This window comes from Marmota flaviventris, chromosome 6 (genome assembly GCF_047511675.1).
Source record: "Marmota flaviventris isolate mMarFla1 chromosome 6, mMarFla1.hap1, whole genome shotgun sequence".
In the NCBI taxonomy this organism is placed as follows: Eukaryota; Metazoa; Chordata; class Mammalia; order Rodentia; family Sciuridae; genus Marmota; species Marmota flaviventris.
This window is the reverse complement of record NC_092503.1, coordinates 36,571,148-36,589,947: the sequence shown is the minus strand read 5'-3', so window position 1 is coordinate 36,589,947 and position 18,800 is coordinate 36,571,148. Positions and strand designations below refer to the sequence as shown.

The window sequence follows — 18,800 nt, the reverse complement described above, 5'->3', positions numbered from 1 at the left end:
TAAATGTGATAAAATACCCTCTATACATATATACTATGTTTCTTAATATTATTTTTATGCTATATATTTCTTATACTATGACTAGGGAAACTTCATAGAAATACAATAAAGAATTCATTTATACTGAAAAATGCTTTAAACAAAATAGGTCAACTCTAATCTGGAATTTAAGCATACTCATTGTAAAGCAGATTTGCAATTCCTTATTTTCTTAAAGAAACTTGGAAGATGCATATAGCAAGAAGCAATGGACACCTCTAGTTCTCAGCTATCAATCAACAAATTTATTGCAGACACTGATGATAGCATAATACTTGGAAAATGTCTATACTACAAAGAGCAAACTTACCTAAGTCTGGACAAAAATTCTCTCAATAAATGTTGTTACAACATGACTCACATCATACCAATGATTTATACACCCCTCCCACCCCTCCTCACACACACACAACACGCATATACTTCCACTTCTGTCTTTTACACATATGGGAAAAAAGTCCTGGCTACATGATCTAAAGAGACAGAAACAACTTTCTGACTACAAGAAAATAAGAAGGTAGAATTAGAATTCATCTTTTTAGAGATGTTTTCCTACATAACTTATATCAGGCCCACAATAATCTATTATTTCATTCTATCTTGATAGTATCTTTTGTGAACTACGGTGAATAGTAATACAACCATTCTAGAGATGACAATGATGTGTGTTTATACATATATGTAAAAGCTTTATATATATATATAAAATATATATTTTATATATATATATAAAATCAGATGAATTATTTTCATATATTGCAGGTCACCCAGTTAATTACTGATAAAGCTTTGGAAACAATCCATCCCTTCAAATTTCCAGGTTAAAGCTCTCACCATTCCAACACATTACAAATTTAAGTCTAGAAGTGGTGCTGTAATTCCACATCATCTCAAGGATAATAAGGTTTATTACTATCTCAAACTCTTTGAAATAAAAATAACAGCCAACTTTTTCAAACACAGGGCTAGTAGCCACTTTATTATATATTACCCTGAATCTTTACAATAGCTCTATAAAATATGTATTATAATCCTCATTTAAAGATTAGGAAAATAAGGGCTGGGGTTGTGGCTCAGTGGTAGAGCTCTTGCCTAGTACACGTGAGACACTGGGTTCAAACTTCAGCACCACATAAAAATAAATAAATAAAATAAAGGTATTGTGTCCATCTACAACTAAAAATTAAAAATTATATTAGGAAAACAGACTTAGAAAGATTAAGTGTTTTGCCCAATTGCTTGGCCAGAAAGTGTTAAAACCAGCATTCAAATCTAATTCCATCAAAATCAATGCTCTGGTTTATCAGAAGAGATTTTCTCTTACATATTTATGCAAATAGGAATAATATACTACATACACTGGTATGAGACTTGTGAAATATCATTAAAACTTAAATACCTACACATAACCCACTATTATTAAATGGATAACAAATACTAGTTACTTTTTTCCCTACTTTCATTTCCCCCTTCCTTTCACTTCATTTTCTTTCCCTTCCCTTCCCTTTCTTTTCTTTTTCTTTTTGACCTATGGAATGTGGGCTGAATTCAAGAAAAACCAGTTCCTTTGAGGACTGATAATGGAAAAGGATTAGGATTCCTACTCTAACAGGTAATTCACAAGCATACTTTTAAAATCATTAATACTGGTTGAAATTTACTATGTGTCAGTTTGCTAGGTGCCTATGTATACCTTGTCAAACTCCTCATCAGAGATGCTAGGGAGCTTACACTTAAAAAACTCAAAAGTCTTGATGATTTTAATTATAACCTTTGGTCATTACTAATCTTCCTGGCCTTCCTTTTTTTCAGTCCTTCATATTATCGTACCTTAACCTTTAAGAAGCAAAACAAATGGCTACAAAAGGAGTAGTTATTTCACCTGACTTCTAGAAAGAAGGTGATGATCTTGAATTTAACCTATCATCTTAGTGTTACCAATTTATATCACTAATTTAAAATCTTATGATAGTCTTCCAGATTACAAAGCAGTATTTTAGTAGACATCCCAAGCCTCCAAAAATCTGTGAGGTAGATTTTACTACCTCCATGGAGCTGAGGAATAAAAGGCCAACCTTCTTAATTTTCTCAGTTATGGGCCAGGTCTATACCTAAACCCAAGATTCTAAATTCAGAGCTTTTTTCTTCTGCCATATGAAAGGTTCAATTAACCCAGGAATATGCCATATCAATGGCCTTGAAAAAGAGATTCCCAATACTCAGATCTTAGTTTCTAAGAAAGCTATTTAAGAGTACAAGTCATTCTAATAACCACATAAGTAAAATATAAATATCTTAAACGTCTGGTCGACATGTACAACCTAAAGCATAATTCACATAACACTTGCCTGCGGAGTTCCTAGAGCTTTCACAGCATTCAGATCAGATCCTGAAGAGAAAGTATTTTTTGCCCCACGAACAATGAGGCCTTTCCCTTCTGTCCAATTTTCCAATTCAATCACTTTCTCCAAAAGTTGTAGCATCATAACACCTGCCAGAGAGGGAAGAGGAAAAATCACAACACATGTAAGAGATTACAAAAACAGAAATAATTCAGAAATAAAATTGTATCAAGCAAGCCCAGATGGCATTCGAGAAGTTAGACCAACAGAGGCGGTGTTGGACCACTGGGGCACCAGCCTTTTGCTAGCCCCAACAACCATGGGGCAGTGTTTCACAATGAGGTAGAGATCAAGGACTTACAATATGATGAGAACTCCGAAATGAATTTCTACACCTGCCTGTGTGGAGATAACTTTTCCATCACCAAGGAAGATTTGGAGAATGGGGAAGATGTGGCAATATGTCCTAGCTGTTCTCTCATAAGAAAGTGATTCATGACAAAGATCAATTTATGTGTGGAGAAACAGCCCCAGCACCTTCAACTAACAAAAAATTACTTAAATGCTTTAGGAATCCACATCCTGAACAGTTGAGAATGAGCCCAGATGGAAATATCAAATGCAGAGTAACTGATTTTTTCATGGGGACAGCTGTTTCGTGGTTTGTCATTCTGTTAGCCCATTTGTCCTCCAACTGCTGAGTTCATCTTCAAATACAAAAGTGAGCCCATACCTGGATTTCATGTTTAGAACATTGAATTGGAAACATTCTTAATTATCCACCTGAATTTAAAGGAAGATAATTTTAAATCAGTGCTTTCTTTCCCTTAGTTATCATTTTTATACCTTAAACCTAATTCAGTATCTGATATAACAGCATCATCTACCTCAGTCATTAGGATTTATTAAAAAGAGATTATATTTTTAACTAGTTACTAAGATGGTTAAAATTAGCTTTCTTTGAAATTTGACCATCAGCTTTATTATATTAACTTAAATAAAAATCCACTACTTCCTTAGTACTGCCCTTCTGGTTCCATCACCAAGACAGTCTCCAATATTAGAATGTTCAGGTGCTGTTCAGCATGTCATTTCTGTTACACTTCATGGACAGAGTTCTATTGCGGTATTAAAGAGAAAAGATTGACTATATTTTCTCCATTGCTACAGGTAAGTGAATAAGGAAGAAAAGTCTAAAGTGAAATGGTCAAAGAAGTAGAGATTCCTTATGTTCTTTAAAAATCATGACTAGATTAAAAAAAAAACTGAAGGAAGCAAACAAGCCAACTTAGTAAATGAATGCTTTATTTTACCAGATCAAAGCAAATATTTTTGTGTCTAGATTTTTGATTATTTTCTGATATAACCAATGAAATTGCATTTCAGAGAGGGGTTAATGCCAAGACTATATGGCTGGTGCCAGTGCTTTTAGCCTATCACAGTATTGTGTCCCTACTCCTAAAAAGCAAAGTATCTATAATAGAGAATGAACTTGAAAATGGAAGGCCTGTTCTGAATAAATATATCCATGTGGACACATCTAATAAGCCTCTATAGCATGCAACCAAACCAAACATGCACTCCTACCAGAGAAATGTTGCCAGGGAGAAAGAGAAATATATGAAGATAGACTATTAGTCTTCCTTTGCTAGAGTGCTGAGAGTAGAAAGAAATTATAATCAAAAGAAAATTGGAAAATTTCCATTACAAACACAACTTTGCTGTGTGTATGAAAATGTACTGATATCTGACAAGTTATTTTGGGTATGGCTCCTGCAATTAGAAAGCCTGCTAAATATGTACTGATTGATAAATAAACTACACTCCTTTGAAGTTTAAATTAAAACAAGTGGACTTTTTCTTTTTTAAACCTGGCAGCAGCATGGCTATATGCAACTATTAGGCTGAAACATAATAAATTAAAAATTATATGCTAGCTGTACTTGGTGCATTATATGGCATATTCATGACATGATGAAATCTCACTGCTGTTAGGAACACTGTCAGCCCAGAAATAATCCACACTACTTTGAAAAGCAAAGTGACTGCTCAGATGAACAGAGTAGGGTACAGGTTGACTCCGGTGGGCAGTAACCTGCAAAGAGAAATAAACTATCTTCAAACTCACTGTAGATGGTGTTAACATAAACACTCTCTCTGCTGTTGATGAAAAGTTGCCCAAGTTCAAACATCCCAGGAGCAAAGAAATACAACAGTCAGTGACTGTTGATAATATTGCAATAATAGGAATGTTGGTTTTTTGTTTTCTTTTGTGGTGCTGGGGATTGAACCCACAGGGACTTGTGCATGCAAGGCAAACACTCTACCAACTGAGCTATATCCCCAGACCTAATGATTTTGTTTTAAATCAACTGAGTTGCTTAAGTTTTAGAACTACAATATAACATACCAGGAATGAATCCTATAGTAAGCAGAAAGTAAAATCAAGGTTTTCAGGTATGACTCGAGTTCTGAGTGATGCTTGTGCCTTATTTACTCCCATAGACATTTGTGGAACACCTCTGTGATTTACGCCAATCTAACCCAATTTAACCCAATCTCTGTCTGATTAGCTCTGGAGTCTGAGGCCAGGCCAGTGGATCCCTCACTGTACAGGTATAGGAAATAGGGTCAGTTTCCAGCTACCAGTTCCCATTCAGTTGTGGGACGTTGCCAGAACAGATAGGGCAAGTGAAACCGTTATAAACTCAACACTGTCTGAATCATGAATTACAGGGAATAGAATTTCCAATTTTCATCAACAATGTTACCACACTTCTGGGTTTGAAAATTAAGTCAGCTATTTAAAGGATTTTGCATATCCTTCATAGATTAAGAAACATTTTTCTTAGATAGCACCAAACATTTTTTATAACTGTACATATTAATTTATTACCAGTATAAACTGTATTGTCATGCTAAATAAAATCTTGATAATTAAAAAAAATGTCAAGCAAGACTTTTAGTTCATGTATTTTACAAATATTTACTGAATGTCTATCAAATGCCTATTTGTACTAGTACAACAGAGTACATAGAGGATCTATGAGTCTCTGCTTTAAAGATACAAATTTTTTAGTTTATCTATCTCTACCTCAAGAATTCATACAAATAGCTAGGAGTGATGGAGCATACCTGTAATCCCTGTGGCTGGGGAGACTGAGGCAGGAGGATCGTGAGTTCAAAGCTAGCCTCAGCAACTTACCAAGGCCCTAAGTAACTCAGCAAGACCTTGTCTCAAAATAAAATATAAAAAGGGCTGGGTATGTGGCTCAGTGATTAAGGGGCCCTGGGCTCAATCCCTGGTACCAAAAGAATTCATACAAATATATATTTAAGGAGGAAAGTTAAATTTATCATACATGTCGCAGGAGTAGGAACAGGAATATACAATTTGAGATGATGAAAATTTACTTCTTAGGGTAAACATAAAAATATAGAGATAACTTCACAGCAAATGCATAAGTGTCCCAACTGACAATCTTAACAAACGTTATAACATATGACTATGAGATCTTGTGACAATCCAAACATATGGTATACTGGAATAAAGTGAAATTCCTACTCTGTTCATACCAGTAGGAGTATAACAGGATGCCAGTTGAGGAAAGTTCAGGAAGTAAATATCTTATTCCATGACTGATGAACTGTGCTTTTACAAACCCAAGGTAAACCACAGATACTCTTCACATGCCTTCCAACCATGAAATCTATGAATTATTGATTAGATATTTCAAAATTCTATTTGAGCATCCTTATAATAAATTTAAAACAGAAAAAGAAACTTTAAAGATTTAATCAGTGACTGTTAAATGTGCTTATCTTTGGTAATGTTCCAAGTTTATAAAGTCTGTAATGTTTTCAACATAATTAATTTTATTTTCCTCTGCCTAGAAAACTTCAAAGTAGAAGCAATGTAAAGATCACAACAAAGGGTTAAAATGCCAAAGAATCTGTACAAGTTTCCAGAAAATTTTTATAGCTCATATTAAACTACATACATTTAATTTTGTAATATAAAATCCCTACTGTCAGAGCTATTATTTTCTTTGCCATTTTTTGAAGTAACCAGTAGCAAGGTGGTTCTACAACAAATGTTAAATCAATGTTTGGACTTAGAAAATTGAGTAATGTAGCTATCCTCTCTAATCACTAATTATGGCACATTTAGAACTGTAACCCTTCCCAAGAAAGTCCTAGGTGCTCTAGAAGTAGAGCTCTTGTTCTCAAATGATTTCCAGTTTAGCAGGGGAAATAAAAGACCTACATGTTTAAGGTAAGAATAAATCTATATAGGCAAATATGGATCTCAAATTATCTAAGATATTTAAGTATCTACAAATAATTATGTTGGCCTTGAATCTAACAATATCTATACAATAGTTAATCTTAAATTCATGTTTTTGACTTTGTGAAATAAAGTATCTGGATGAATGATTCTCACTCATCCTTTCCCCACTAAACCTAATTAAACATCATTACTCAAATCAAAGCAGCTCTGTTTTTACTAAATTGATACATTATGCATTAAATTAGTGTTTCCTATAGAACAAAAGATTATTTGTAACTATTCAGTAGCAAATTAGAACCATTAATATAATTTAATCCTCTAGAGCATTCTTGACTTTCTAATTTTATTTTTCCTGGGCTAATATCAAATTTGGATTTTATTCCTTAAAGCTAACTGAAAGTATGGAACTATAGCATCTAATAAAGTAATGATGAAGCACATGTAGCTACTGAGAACTTGAAATGAGGCTAAACTGAGAAGTACAGTGAGTTTAAGACCACCTTTTGAAGACTTAGTAAGAAAATTTCTCATTCATGTATCAGTTACTTATTGAAATAATATTTTAGATATGCTGAGTTAAATTAAAGGTATTATTTTTAAAATCAATTTTATCTGTCTCTCTTTTGACTTTTTTTTAATGATGACTACTAGACTATTTAAAATTACACATGCAGATCACATTTGGGTTTTATATTATATTTTATTGGTCAGCACTGACCTAGAAAAATATCTCTGGCCAGGTGTGGTGGTGCAGATCTGTAATCCCAACTGAGGCTGGAGGATTTCGAGTTCGAAGTCAGCCTCAACAATTTAGTGAGGCCCTAAATAACTCAGTGAGACCTTGTCTCTAAATAAAATACAAAAAAGGGCTAGGGATGCGGTTTAGTGGTTAAGCACTCCTGGATTCAATCCCCAGTAGCAAAAAAAAAAAAAAAAAAAAAAAAAGAAAAGAAAAATACCTCTTAATTCTGATAAGCAGAGAGAAAAGTTGTGAGTTATAAAGAGTCACTACTGGTATTTACAAAGTTTACAACTTACTCAATTATATCTGCAGTTATAATGATAATTATATATAGACACATAAAATTACTGAGATATTTTTGAGTCCAATATTCAAGTGCTACTAAAGAATAGAATTTATTCTGCCCCATGCAGTGCATAACTTACAAGCAGATCACAAAATCACCTTGAAACATAATATGTGGTCAAGAAGGCTATTTAATACCTCTTATATAACATGGTGGTAGCGTGATTCAAATTTGAGCTTTAGTAAAAATTACCACGTTCTGTTCTCCATGTCTCTTAAATATAAAATTATTATATGCTCAGAATTTTGACTAATAGGTAAAAGTTATTCATCAGAATCTAAGAGTTAGGCAAGTGTCAACAGATAGGCCAGTGCAGTGTTTCAATTGGAGAAATGAGTTCTAATACTCACTAGTTTGGTAAATGCTACAGAACAATAATTTATTATATGTGTTAATAATCATTATATGCAATATATATAAAACAATTTTATTATATATAGTTTAATATATATAAATAATACATTTATAACAAATAACATTATGTATTTATAAGAAAAAACATTTTGTATCTCAAAATAATTTTAAGAGGAGTTTGAAGGTCTCAACACAAGAAAATGCTAATTACTCTAATTTTAACATTATATATTAAATATATGTATCAAATTATCACACTGTACTACATATATATGACAATTAAAAATTTAAAAAGAAATTTTTTAAAAGGAGTGCCTTTTTTCCTAAAATGAACACTTTGTAGGCAACAGAGGGAAATTAACAATAACAGTCTTATCTCAATTCATTAAAAAAAATGTAAGCAAAATATTTTTTTTTCATTTATGGGTTTTTCTATTCAGTTTCAGTAAATCTTTGAAACTTTCTCTTCCTTGTTTCTCAGTGGTATTAGCTGAAAACAAAGTTTTTATATAGTTAATAAATTATGGAAAAAATAAGACTGATTTAACAGTGTCCTTTTTATCAATATCTGTGTTCACAATTCTTTTTAAAACATTAAGATACCATTTTAACATTAGTAAAAATGTTCCTGGATCATGTAACAGAGTTTCATTTGGTTGCATGCATTCTACAAAGAGCAAAGATTTTGAAGATTCAGTCACCAAAGACAAAATATGTGATAGCATGTAAGATTGAGTGTCTCATTCTTTATTTTAGAAAAGATGATACCTGAGAAAGCATTCATTTTACTGGGATTGTTCAGAGTAAGAATGCCAATGCCATTATCTTCCTTCTGAAGGTCAATGGATCCACCAGGAAACTGCTGCAATGTCTTTTTTACTTCTTCTTCATAGAAGCCATGAGAAGTATTATAAAGTGATACTCCCACTTGATGTAGTAGTTTTGTCCTTGCAGACAGAGATGTTGCATTCAAAAGATTTTTTGCCATTTCTGAAAAAACAGAGGTAAGTATACAGCTGTCCAGATTAACAGACTCAATTTTCTACTATTATGTGTTAATCAGCCACAGGCTGATTCACAAAACATATCATTTCAGTGTATCAAGGAGAATGACATAATTACAATGCATTTACTGGGACCTAATAAAACTAAAAAGGCTTAGAAAAAATGTTGCTTTTCTCTATTTAATTAAACGTCCTGTCTCCAGGTAGTCTTTCTCATCACAGTAGTTTTTCATTTTCCAACCCTTAACTTTTTCAAAATCTAATTCAGTCCAAATATCACTGGCCTCTGGTCAGCTGGCCACCACTCTTCCAATCAGCTATTCTGTTTTCCCATTGGAAACAGAATGCTATGAGAGCAATTGCACCCTAATAGAAATTTTATTCTTAGCATTATCCTTCCCTTTGCCATGCTTTCATACAAAAAGCTGGAAAGGATCATAAGGAAAATGGGGAAGGACAGGAATGTGTATGTGGATTTTGTGTTCTCCATGGTTCTATTCTCTTTTCTTCTTATTTTATACATATATCCTCAATAATCTCATCTTTTCCCCCTAGGCTTTTTTTTGCCCTATGTAAATCAACTTTTTTTTGCCTAACGAAAATCAAAACATTTTTGTTAATATAAAACATATATTCAGAAAAGTATACAAAACATAAGACACAGCTCAATAATTTTTCACTAGTTGAAAATATCCTAGTTAAAATAGCACTCAAATCAAGAAATAGAACATAACTTGAACCTCAAGAGGTCCTTTGTGCCATCTTGCACTCAGAATGCCTCAAATAAGGATGACAAACTAACCCAAGGTTAGTCTGCATACTTTTTAACTTTACATGAATTGAAAAGCATATATTCTTTTGTGTCTGGTTTCAACTTTCTATTTCTGAATCCATTGCTAATATTATGTACAATTAGAGATTAAATAGTCAATCATCATCATTCCTGCATTCTATTACATGAATGTATCACAACTTACCTATTCTATGTTAACAGTCTTTTGAGGTGTTTCCAGTTTTTAGCATTACAAAGAGTTGCTATACACAACTTTGGTATGTATCTACTGGCCACTATATATACATTTCTGATGGATAAATATCTAAGAATAGAACTATTGGGTTGGTATGCTACAGCTCATCTTATCCTGATTGTTAAATATTGAAGAATTTTCAAAGTTAACTTTTTAGACCATTGGTAGTTCCAACTATTAACAAGCACTAGCATGCATGCGCACATGTGCACGAGCTCACTTTTCTCTCTCTCTCTCTCATACACACACACACAGCCAACTGACTGGTATACCATCAATCATAATGCATGTACTGTTTTCATTTGTTCAACTTTAGAAAATACTGTCTGCATTTTCTGAAATGATTGTACCAATGTATATTCCCATAAGTAGTGAATGTTAAATTTCCTCCACAATCTTGTTAGCACTTGCTATTGTCTTTCTCTCCCCACCCCCGCCCTTCCATTTTAAAAAGCAAATATCAATTTATCAAATAATCTGTAAAACCTGAAATACTCCTTCAAATCACTCCACAGCTACCTATAATCAAGTCTTCTGAGCATTCTAAACATATTTTATACACAGGCTATCTTATTATGCATTAATTATTAAATACTTATAAAATTTTAAAAATCTATGGTTATGAATTTCAGATTATATTACATTTAGTCATAAATAAGATAACCTAAATGTAAAGAATGAAGAAAAACAAGTGTTTGAGTCACCTAACAGGTGCTTAAAGTTAGGTTTCAGAGTGTGGATGTGTCCTATTTCCTAACCTAAATAATGGATACAATGGTAATTACTTTGTCATTGTTCTTTACATTCTTCTTATATATTTTACATTCTTCTTATATATTTTACATTCTGTGTATGCTACATATACTTCTCAGTAAACTTTTTAACAAACCCTAAAGAATATACAGATAATGTTTCCCAAACTTTTAAATTGTCAATTTCGAAGACAGTTTCTTAAGTACTCTATTTCATTTCATAATAGAAAACTCGTAAGGAACACAAATGTTACATTGGAGCCACTGATAATACAGTGTGAAGTCTTTGTCAGGTCTGGCAAGTAAGCAAAAGTCCTTATTAAAGGACTTTGTGTGTCTCTTACAAATGGACAATCAAAAAAACAGAGTTTTAGAACTGACACAAATGATAGCTCTGTGTGTGTGTGGGGGGGGGGAATGTGTGTGTTTTACTGGGGATTTAACCCAGCGGTGCTTTACCACTGAACTACATCCCAGGTCTCCTTTTTTATTTTTTTAATTTGGAGACAGGGTCGCCAATAAATTCCCAAGGCTGGTCTTGAACTCACAATCCTCCTGCTTCAGCCTCCCAAGTAGCTGGGATTACAGGTTTGCACCACTGTCCATGGCAATGGTAATATTTTGAAGGTGAGTTCCTGACTCCATTAAATTAAATTTTTAAAGAGAGACTATGCCTTATTCATAACTCTTAGCATATAATTTTAAATTCAATATTTGTGGAACTAAAAGACACATAATGCAATTCCAAAAGAATTACAAAATAGAAAAAAATAATTTACTGTTGGGTTTCTAATAAATGCAAGTTCAAAGTGTGTAGGGCATTATATTTGACCAAATTCTCTTCTTCACTGGCCTCTGGTCAGCTGGCCACCACTCTTCCAATCAGCTAAGAATCTCTGTTTCCTTTCAGAAAAGGAGGGCAAGAGCTCCTTGTCTGGTTTTAATCAAGTTTATAAAAAGTTTGTACACAATATGATCTCTATTGAATCATCAATCAAAACATGGCCACTTTAAAGAAATTAGCTTATTAAGAGATAATCTAAAGGTACTCTGCATATCTATAATGTCCATTTTATATACTTTATAAGGAAGGGTCTATTAGTATATTCTTCCTACTTTAACTATTTGCCTAGATATCTCACAAAGCTGTTGGATAGTAAGCAAAAGTCCTTATTAAAGGACTTTGTGTGTCTCTTACAAATGGACAATCAAAAAAAAACAGAGTTTTACATCCTGATACATCCTTTGTAATTTTCTTAGAATGACAGGCAGTATACCTAGTAGATACTAAGGTAAATACCTAATAATTATTGTTAGCACACTTAAATGAGAAACCAGTATCCTTATTCTTACTCCCCCTTTCAGAGACACATAATAGTTTTGAGCATTCTATAAGAGTCAACAAAGGAATCTGCTTCCACTGATACTCCTGTTTTGGATTCACTGTGATCTGTTCTCCCATTATGTCTTTACTAGTTGGTCTCTACATGTCACCTCCAGAACAACCCCTGCAGAACCCCCAGACCCTTGTGGAAAAGGAACCTGGGGTTGTTTTCAGTCTAGGGAATGTCCCTTCCTAAGAAAGCAACATAGAGTAGGGCTCAGGGTTCCTTAGGGCTCCTTCCAGGTCTAGAGAAAATATGTTCTCAAGATCAGTAAATAGCTCAGCTCACACAGAACCCAAGTGTATATACTCAGAGCCAAACATATTTCCAGGAATTTGCTTTTGTATGGACTGTGTGTGCTCTCTGCATGTTTTATCCCCAGGGACAATCAAATATAGAGGCAACTCAATTAATAAAATTAATTCGGGGCAGAAGTCCTGATCCTCTCCACACTAATCATGACTTCATATAAAAATGCTAGAGAAACTTGATATGGATTATACAACATTAAAGAAATAAATTTGCCTGTGTTTTTTATAATGCTCTATATAGGGAAAAGACTAAAGAGTCAAAACTAAAAAATACAAAGGAGTAAAGGCTTATAAAATCATTAGCATTTTAAATTATTATTGTAGGATAACAGAATCAGCAAGCAATATGTTTTCTGCTCTCATTTGTAAGGGGTTTGTCTGCTACATTGTCCCTCCCTCCAGCAGCCAAGAACACTCGTGCAATTAGTATGAAATATCATCAGATCCTCATCCCCTATCTTTAAATCATTAAACATTTAAATACTTATGTAATATTATGTTATATGTAAATAACAGTAATACCTTGCCTCATTAAATATCTGTGATCTTTGAAATGCTGACTTCTTACAGGAAACCTTATATTAAGCCATGTAACATTTTCTCTATTAATTCCATATTTTTCTCTTTCTCTTCTCATTTTGTACTCCTTGCACTACCGTCTCTTCTTTTTTTTTTTCCTCCTCTCAGATTCCCTTCCTTGTCTGTACAAGAATAGTACCAGAAAAAAACTCAATGACACTGTTTAAACCTACCAAATTAGCTGACTCAAAGTTTAGGCAGCCAAGTCTAAAAATTTGCTAAGAGCCTATTTTGTATACTTCAATCCCAATTCTAAATTTAGAGTCTAAAGTACACAGCAGGTCAATGCTGAGGAGATAACAAGGTGTTAGTCACTAGTCAACTATTATAGTATCTGAAAATATAAGTAAATACAGTTTAAGATTCAAGTTCTGTGTAAGCAAGTAGTTTAATAATCTATACTTGGTTTACTCCCTAAATCACAAGGCAACAAAAAGGTACTGAGGCATTTACAATGTTATAAACTTTCTTCAGTGTAAAAAGTTTAAAATCTGTCTTGTAGGATCGCTTGCTGCCCCATCAGAAGGCCAATTCAGTCTTACTGCCAAGCCTCTAGAAAGAGGTAAGAGAGAAGACCTTCTGACACCCCCCCACCCCTCACCCCTGGGGGGGGGGGGGATCAAAGGTTTTGCTCTCCAATTTGTTTTCAAGTTCTACAAAGGTGATCAAATAGTCCCCAGCACGCCCCACCCCCAAAGAGAATACACTAGTTGTTTTATTAAAAGTACTTACCTATTTCACCATTATGTTAGAATCATTAACAGAAAACTAACACAGATCATACTTAAGAAAACAACCTAAGGCAGGTAGTGAACAAGAAAAAAAACAGAAGTATGTGAGATTAGACTGTCAATATGCTGCCTGTTTGTCAAGGTTTCAATTTGATGTTAGGATATTACCATATAAACTTACCTTTCAAGTTTCATTACAAGTCACCCAAACCCTCTCCTTCACACAACCACAATAAAAAAGTTTCAGTTCCTCAAATCCTTCAGGATTTTCATCATTCCAAACTTTGGTATCCTTGATCTCTGTGACACATTTTTCTTCCTTAGAGTAACTCCAAGTCATCTCCTCTAACACCCTAGACAACATCACCTCTACTTTCCTTATCAAAACCTTCATTCCGTGACTTCCCTACTTCCTTAATCAAATTGTTCCACTACATTTAGCTGCATGAGGGCAATTGCCATGTCTAGAAAAATGCCTGGCAAATAGTAATTACCAATAATATTCTTAAGACTGAATTTCATACATAGGGCTAAGAAACTGGCCACAACCAACAGTCCATCTGTCCAATTCACTATTCTCATAACTCACCTTGTTTCAATTCCATGCCTCTTGCAAGGCTGATTTTCTTTACTGGAATGCTGATCACTCTCTGTCTGTGCCCCAACCAATTATTATGTACCTGTCTTTCATCCAATAAGTTGTCAAGAAAAGATCAGATGTTGTATCACCATATCCCTCCCTCCCTCCCTCAGAAGATATAAATATTAATAACCCTCCAGCTTATCTCAAGAGAGCACAAGGTCTTCAAAAGGAGTCTTCTGCTATCCCTGTCCGTGTCCATTTATCTCTACAAACTGGGAGCACCTAGAACAATGGCTGGTATACACTGAACTCCTTGATGGGGAATGTGGGAGTGCTGATTTGGATATTCTCTCAATCCTCATCAGTCTTTTCAATCATAATTTACCTATGGGTTCAATCTACATTTGTGGCCCTTCTGCGTGTGTATTGCCTTTTAATCACTGCGGCACACATACAAAAATTCTAGAATAAAGGCAGTTAAGCCAGATTGAATACAACAGAAAGAAACAAGTACGGAGATCCCAGAGACCATTACCTAATTAACACAAGGCCTTGGAAGTCTTCAGAAATCAAATAAGTGCTTTGAAATTAGGCCTTCTTGTCCTCTTGAAAATGTTAAAACCCCTCCACCTCCCCCGGAAAGTTTTCCGGCGCCTCCAATACCTCGGAAGGTCAGTGGGCGGCGCAAGCCACTGCATTCCCACGCCCAGCAGGGGGCAGTGGGCCTGCTCGGCCGCCTGGCAAGGACCCGGCAGCGGAGCCCCTCTGCTCTCCAAGTGAGATTCGCTGGGCTACGCGCTAGCATCCACTCCACAGCCACCTTGTGGGATGGTCTTCCGGATGACGCTAAGGTTACCGCCAGCTCCTACGAATACAGAGCCCGAAAGGGAGGGGAAATTCTGCTTCCGCTTCCCCACGACTCCCTTCAGCTCTCTTCCACGCTACCTTTCGGAGTCTTTTCCCTGCTTCCGCGAGAGCCTCTTCCGCGAGAGCCTCTTCTGCTCTCCGATGCCCAAACTCTGTTCCCCCGAGTTTCCTTTCGCTCACCCAGGTCCCCTTTCAGTCCGTGGCATCCTTATTCAGACCCCGGCGGGTGGCCCGGACCCCGGAAGTTCCGCCCCCGCTCCCTCCAGAAGTCCCTTTCCCGGGAGGACGTCGCAGTTTTGCGCTCTTCCAGGTGTCGAGAGAAAGCGTAGTACGGTGGACTCCTGTTGGGCTATCTTCGAACGTTGGGTTCTGCCATCCTGGGTTTATTCTGGGACAGGGAAGCCGCTTCATCCAGCTAGTTTCCAGCGTTCTGCTGTAAACCCGGCTTCAGATGAAGAGAAGAAAACCAGTTTAAGGGAATCGCGAAAGGGGTGGGGAGAGGTACCGAAAGCCACCCTATGTAATATATCAGAGTTTTTGAGGGATAAATGAATATTTTATCGTTTTTTTTTTTAAATCAAATACAGTGTATACCCTGAATATGACATGGCTTTTATAAAGCTCGGTAAGCGTAAAATTCTGTGCCAACACCCATTTTGCTGGCACAGACAGCAAATGCTTTGGAAGACAGATGAAAGGGAAAACCATTTTGCATCTGTTTTGGAATCATTTTGTCAAAGAAGTGGGACTGAAATTAGTTATTAGGTGGTTGATGACAAAAATAGCATCTGGATATTAAAGTGATAAAAAACGTTTTGCCCAGTGACTACTAACAGTAAGGGAGAGAACTAAGCTCAATTTCCCTTATGCAGAGGCAATTCAGTGTTTTAAAAATAATTGGAGTGAATGGAAGTGTGGGTGCAAAAAAGTGAAAAATTACAGAATTGGCTAGTGTAAATGTGATTAGGCCAACAGTGTTTGTTAGCTGGTAGTTACCTTAGGCTTTTTAACCTTTGACTGAGAGGCTGTGTCCTTCTTGATGACTGCTTTTGCAAGGTTTGGCTCTGAATTCCTTGATAAAGTACTTCTGAGTTGCAGAAGTTGCACATTTATAATGGCAAGTTCTCTCTGAAAGCTGCCCTAAGAAAAGGGTATCAAGAGCATATCATTTTGTTGGCTGAAAAACAGTTGAACTTTCTCAGGCAGGCATTTTATGGGTGGTTCCCTCATAAATATGCCAGAGATGGGGACCCTCTGAGCCAGTGACAATAAGAATGACCTCTGAACAGGCAAAGTTGTAATAGGATCATCGTGGGTTAACTTCAAGGAGAAGAGAGACAATACTAAAAGAAAGACCATGCCACTGCCAGAATAAAGGACAAGCCTTTTTATCAGATTGCTGGGATGGATTGGAATCTGGCTGATCATTATCTCAGTTCTGGCTTTCCCATTTGGCTCCACAGAAGGGATATTTACTTAAGGAGGAGATCTGCATTTGTTTTGTATGATGTTTATTAGACCTGTGATCCTGAATGGTTGACAATTTGGTTTCTATGAGGTGATTTGGTCCTGCTTAAGTGAGGCAGTTTCATTATGGACTATTCTGTTTGCCAGGTGTTGTTCCAGAAGTTCTGAGTAACTGCAGATTTAGGAGAATGACTGGAGACTCCAAGGCACTTTTTAGGGGTGTCTGGAATAGGACATTGTAAGAGCTGGCAGTTGAATGTCCCTGCAAATCTTGAAAATACCTTAGTTATTCCTATCATGGTGTCCTCAGTCTTGAAGGGTACAGGAGAGGTAAATTTAAGTCAATAAATCTTGTATAACCAGTTTTAGATGAACGCTCCTTGATTAGTTTACATGCCAGTGTGCAGAGTTCAGCAAGAACCTGATGTAAGTTTTAAGGTAATAAAGGAGGCAAGTGTACAATAAAGACAGGTGCCAAGCTGTAACTTGCTTTTCATTGTCCATCCATCCAGCATCTGCAGCCTGAGTGAAGTTAGTGCTTCTTGGCAGCCTCTCTAGTTCCTGTTATTGTTGGGGGCTTTGAACTGTCTAGTTTTTATAAGATTTATTTATTTATTTTAATTTTTTATTTTATTTTTGAGACAGTCTCACTAATTTGCTGCGGCTAGCCTTGGACTTGTGATCCTCCTACCTCGACCTCCTGAATTTCTGGGATTACAAGCTGTTTTAGTCAGTGTTTTTCTTGCTGCACCTAATAGACCCAACCAGAACAACTGTAGAGGAGAAAAAGTTTATTTAAGAACTCATGGTTGGGCTGGGGATGTGGCTCAAGTGGTAACAGGCTCGCCTCGCATGCACGGGGCTCTGGGTTCAATCCTCAGCACCACATAAAAATAAAGATGTTATGTCCACCGAAAACTGAAAAATAAATATTAAAAAATTCTCTCTCTATCTCTCTTCTCTCTCTCTCTTTAAAAAAAAAAGAAAAAAGAACTCATGGTTTCAAAGATCTCAATCCATAAACAGTGGAGTCCATTCCTTGGTGCTCAAGGTGAGGCTGAACATCATGGTAGAAAAGTGTCATGGTGGAAGAGTGTGGCAGAGGGAAGTAGCTTACATCATGGTAATCAAAAAGCAGAAAGAGAGAGACTGCACTCACCAGCTACAAATATATACCATGCCCCAATTCCCACTGCCTCCAGCCACACCCTACCACTTCAGTTACCACCCGGTTAATCCTATCAGGGAGTTAAATCTCCAGTTGGGTTAAAACTCTTACAACCCAATCATCTCTCCTCTGAACCTTCTTGCATTGTCTCACACATGCATGAGCTTTTGGGGGACACCTCACATCCAAACCATAACACAAGCATATGGTACTTTTAATGGTTCATGAGTTAAGTCCCTGGAGTGTGTCTGCCTTTTGTCCCTGTGGTAGTTCCTGACTATATCAATACTAGTCTTGTGGCTTTATGTTTTTAGAAGCCATACTGAAATTTGGTCAGTCCTATTAGTGCAGGGGTTTAGATGAACTTGTCATGTCCCCAGAGTTACACAGTTGTCATAGGTAAGTAAAGGAAATATTTCTAGTAGGAGGAATAGAATGTGTCATGACACTGGAATAGGGATGAAAACCACATTTTAGATTATAGAGATTTATATGATAGTGTAGAGTCAGAAAACCACAAGGTTTAAAGAGGCCATTTATCTGGGGTTTGTGAAATTCAGCAATAATCTTTTTATTTCTTTCTCAAGAACTAGATTGTCCTTGTACAATTATACAAACCTCTCAGAGTGTTGCTACAACACTAGGATAAAGAGAAGCAAACTTTAACATCCAAAATTTTAATTGCCCACTCTTCATCAGAACTGGGGCATCAAAATAAAAACTGACTTGAGCTGAAGAAAAAATTATTTGTATATACCAGTTTATGGCTTGTATGTATGCATACCTGTTATTTATGCTTCTTTGTGTTTCC

The 18,800-nt window shown here is 35.7% G+C and overlaps 1 protein-coding gene and 1 pseudogene across 8 annotated transcripts in view; one reads left to right on the top strand and one right to left on the bottom strand.

Moving 5' to 3' along the window:
- Positions 1 to 15,603, bottom strand: part of Echdc1 (ethylmalonyl-CoA decarboxylase 1) — a 32,761-nt gene extending 17,158 nt beyond the window's left edge. The window contains exons 1-4 of one of the 8 annotated variants that reach the window (XM_027947370.2): positions 15,151 to 15,285; positions 14,494 to 14,588; positions 8,883 to 9,104; positions 2,388 to 2,530 (exon numbers count right to left, since the gene is read on the bottom strand). In XM_027947370.2, coding sequence (XP_027803171.1) covers positions 2,388 to 2,530; positions 8,883 to 9,104; positions 14,494 to 14,588; positions 15,151 to 15,185 — 495 coding nt within the window. In that variant the 5' untranslated portion in view covers positions 15,186 to 15,285. The other 7 variants (XM_071613048.1, XM_071613046.1, XM_071613047.1 and 4 more) reach the window with 7 other exon arrangements.
- LOC114102109 (diphthamide biosynthesis protein 3-like) lies at positions 2,624 to 3,082 on the top strand (annotated as a pseudogene).
- Positions 15,604 to 18,800: the final 3,197 nt, after the last annotated feature.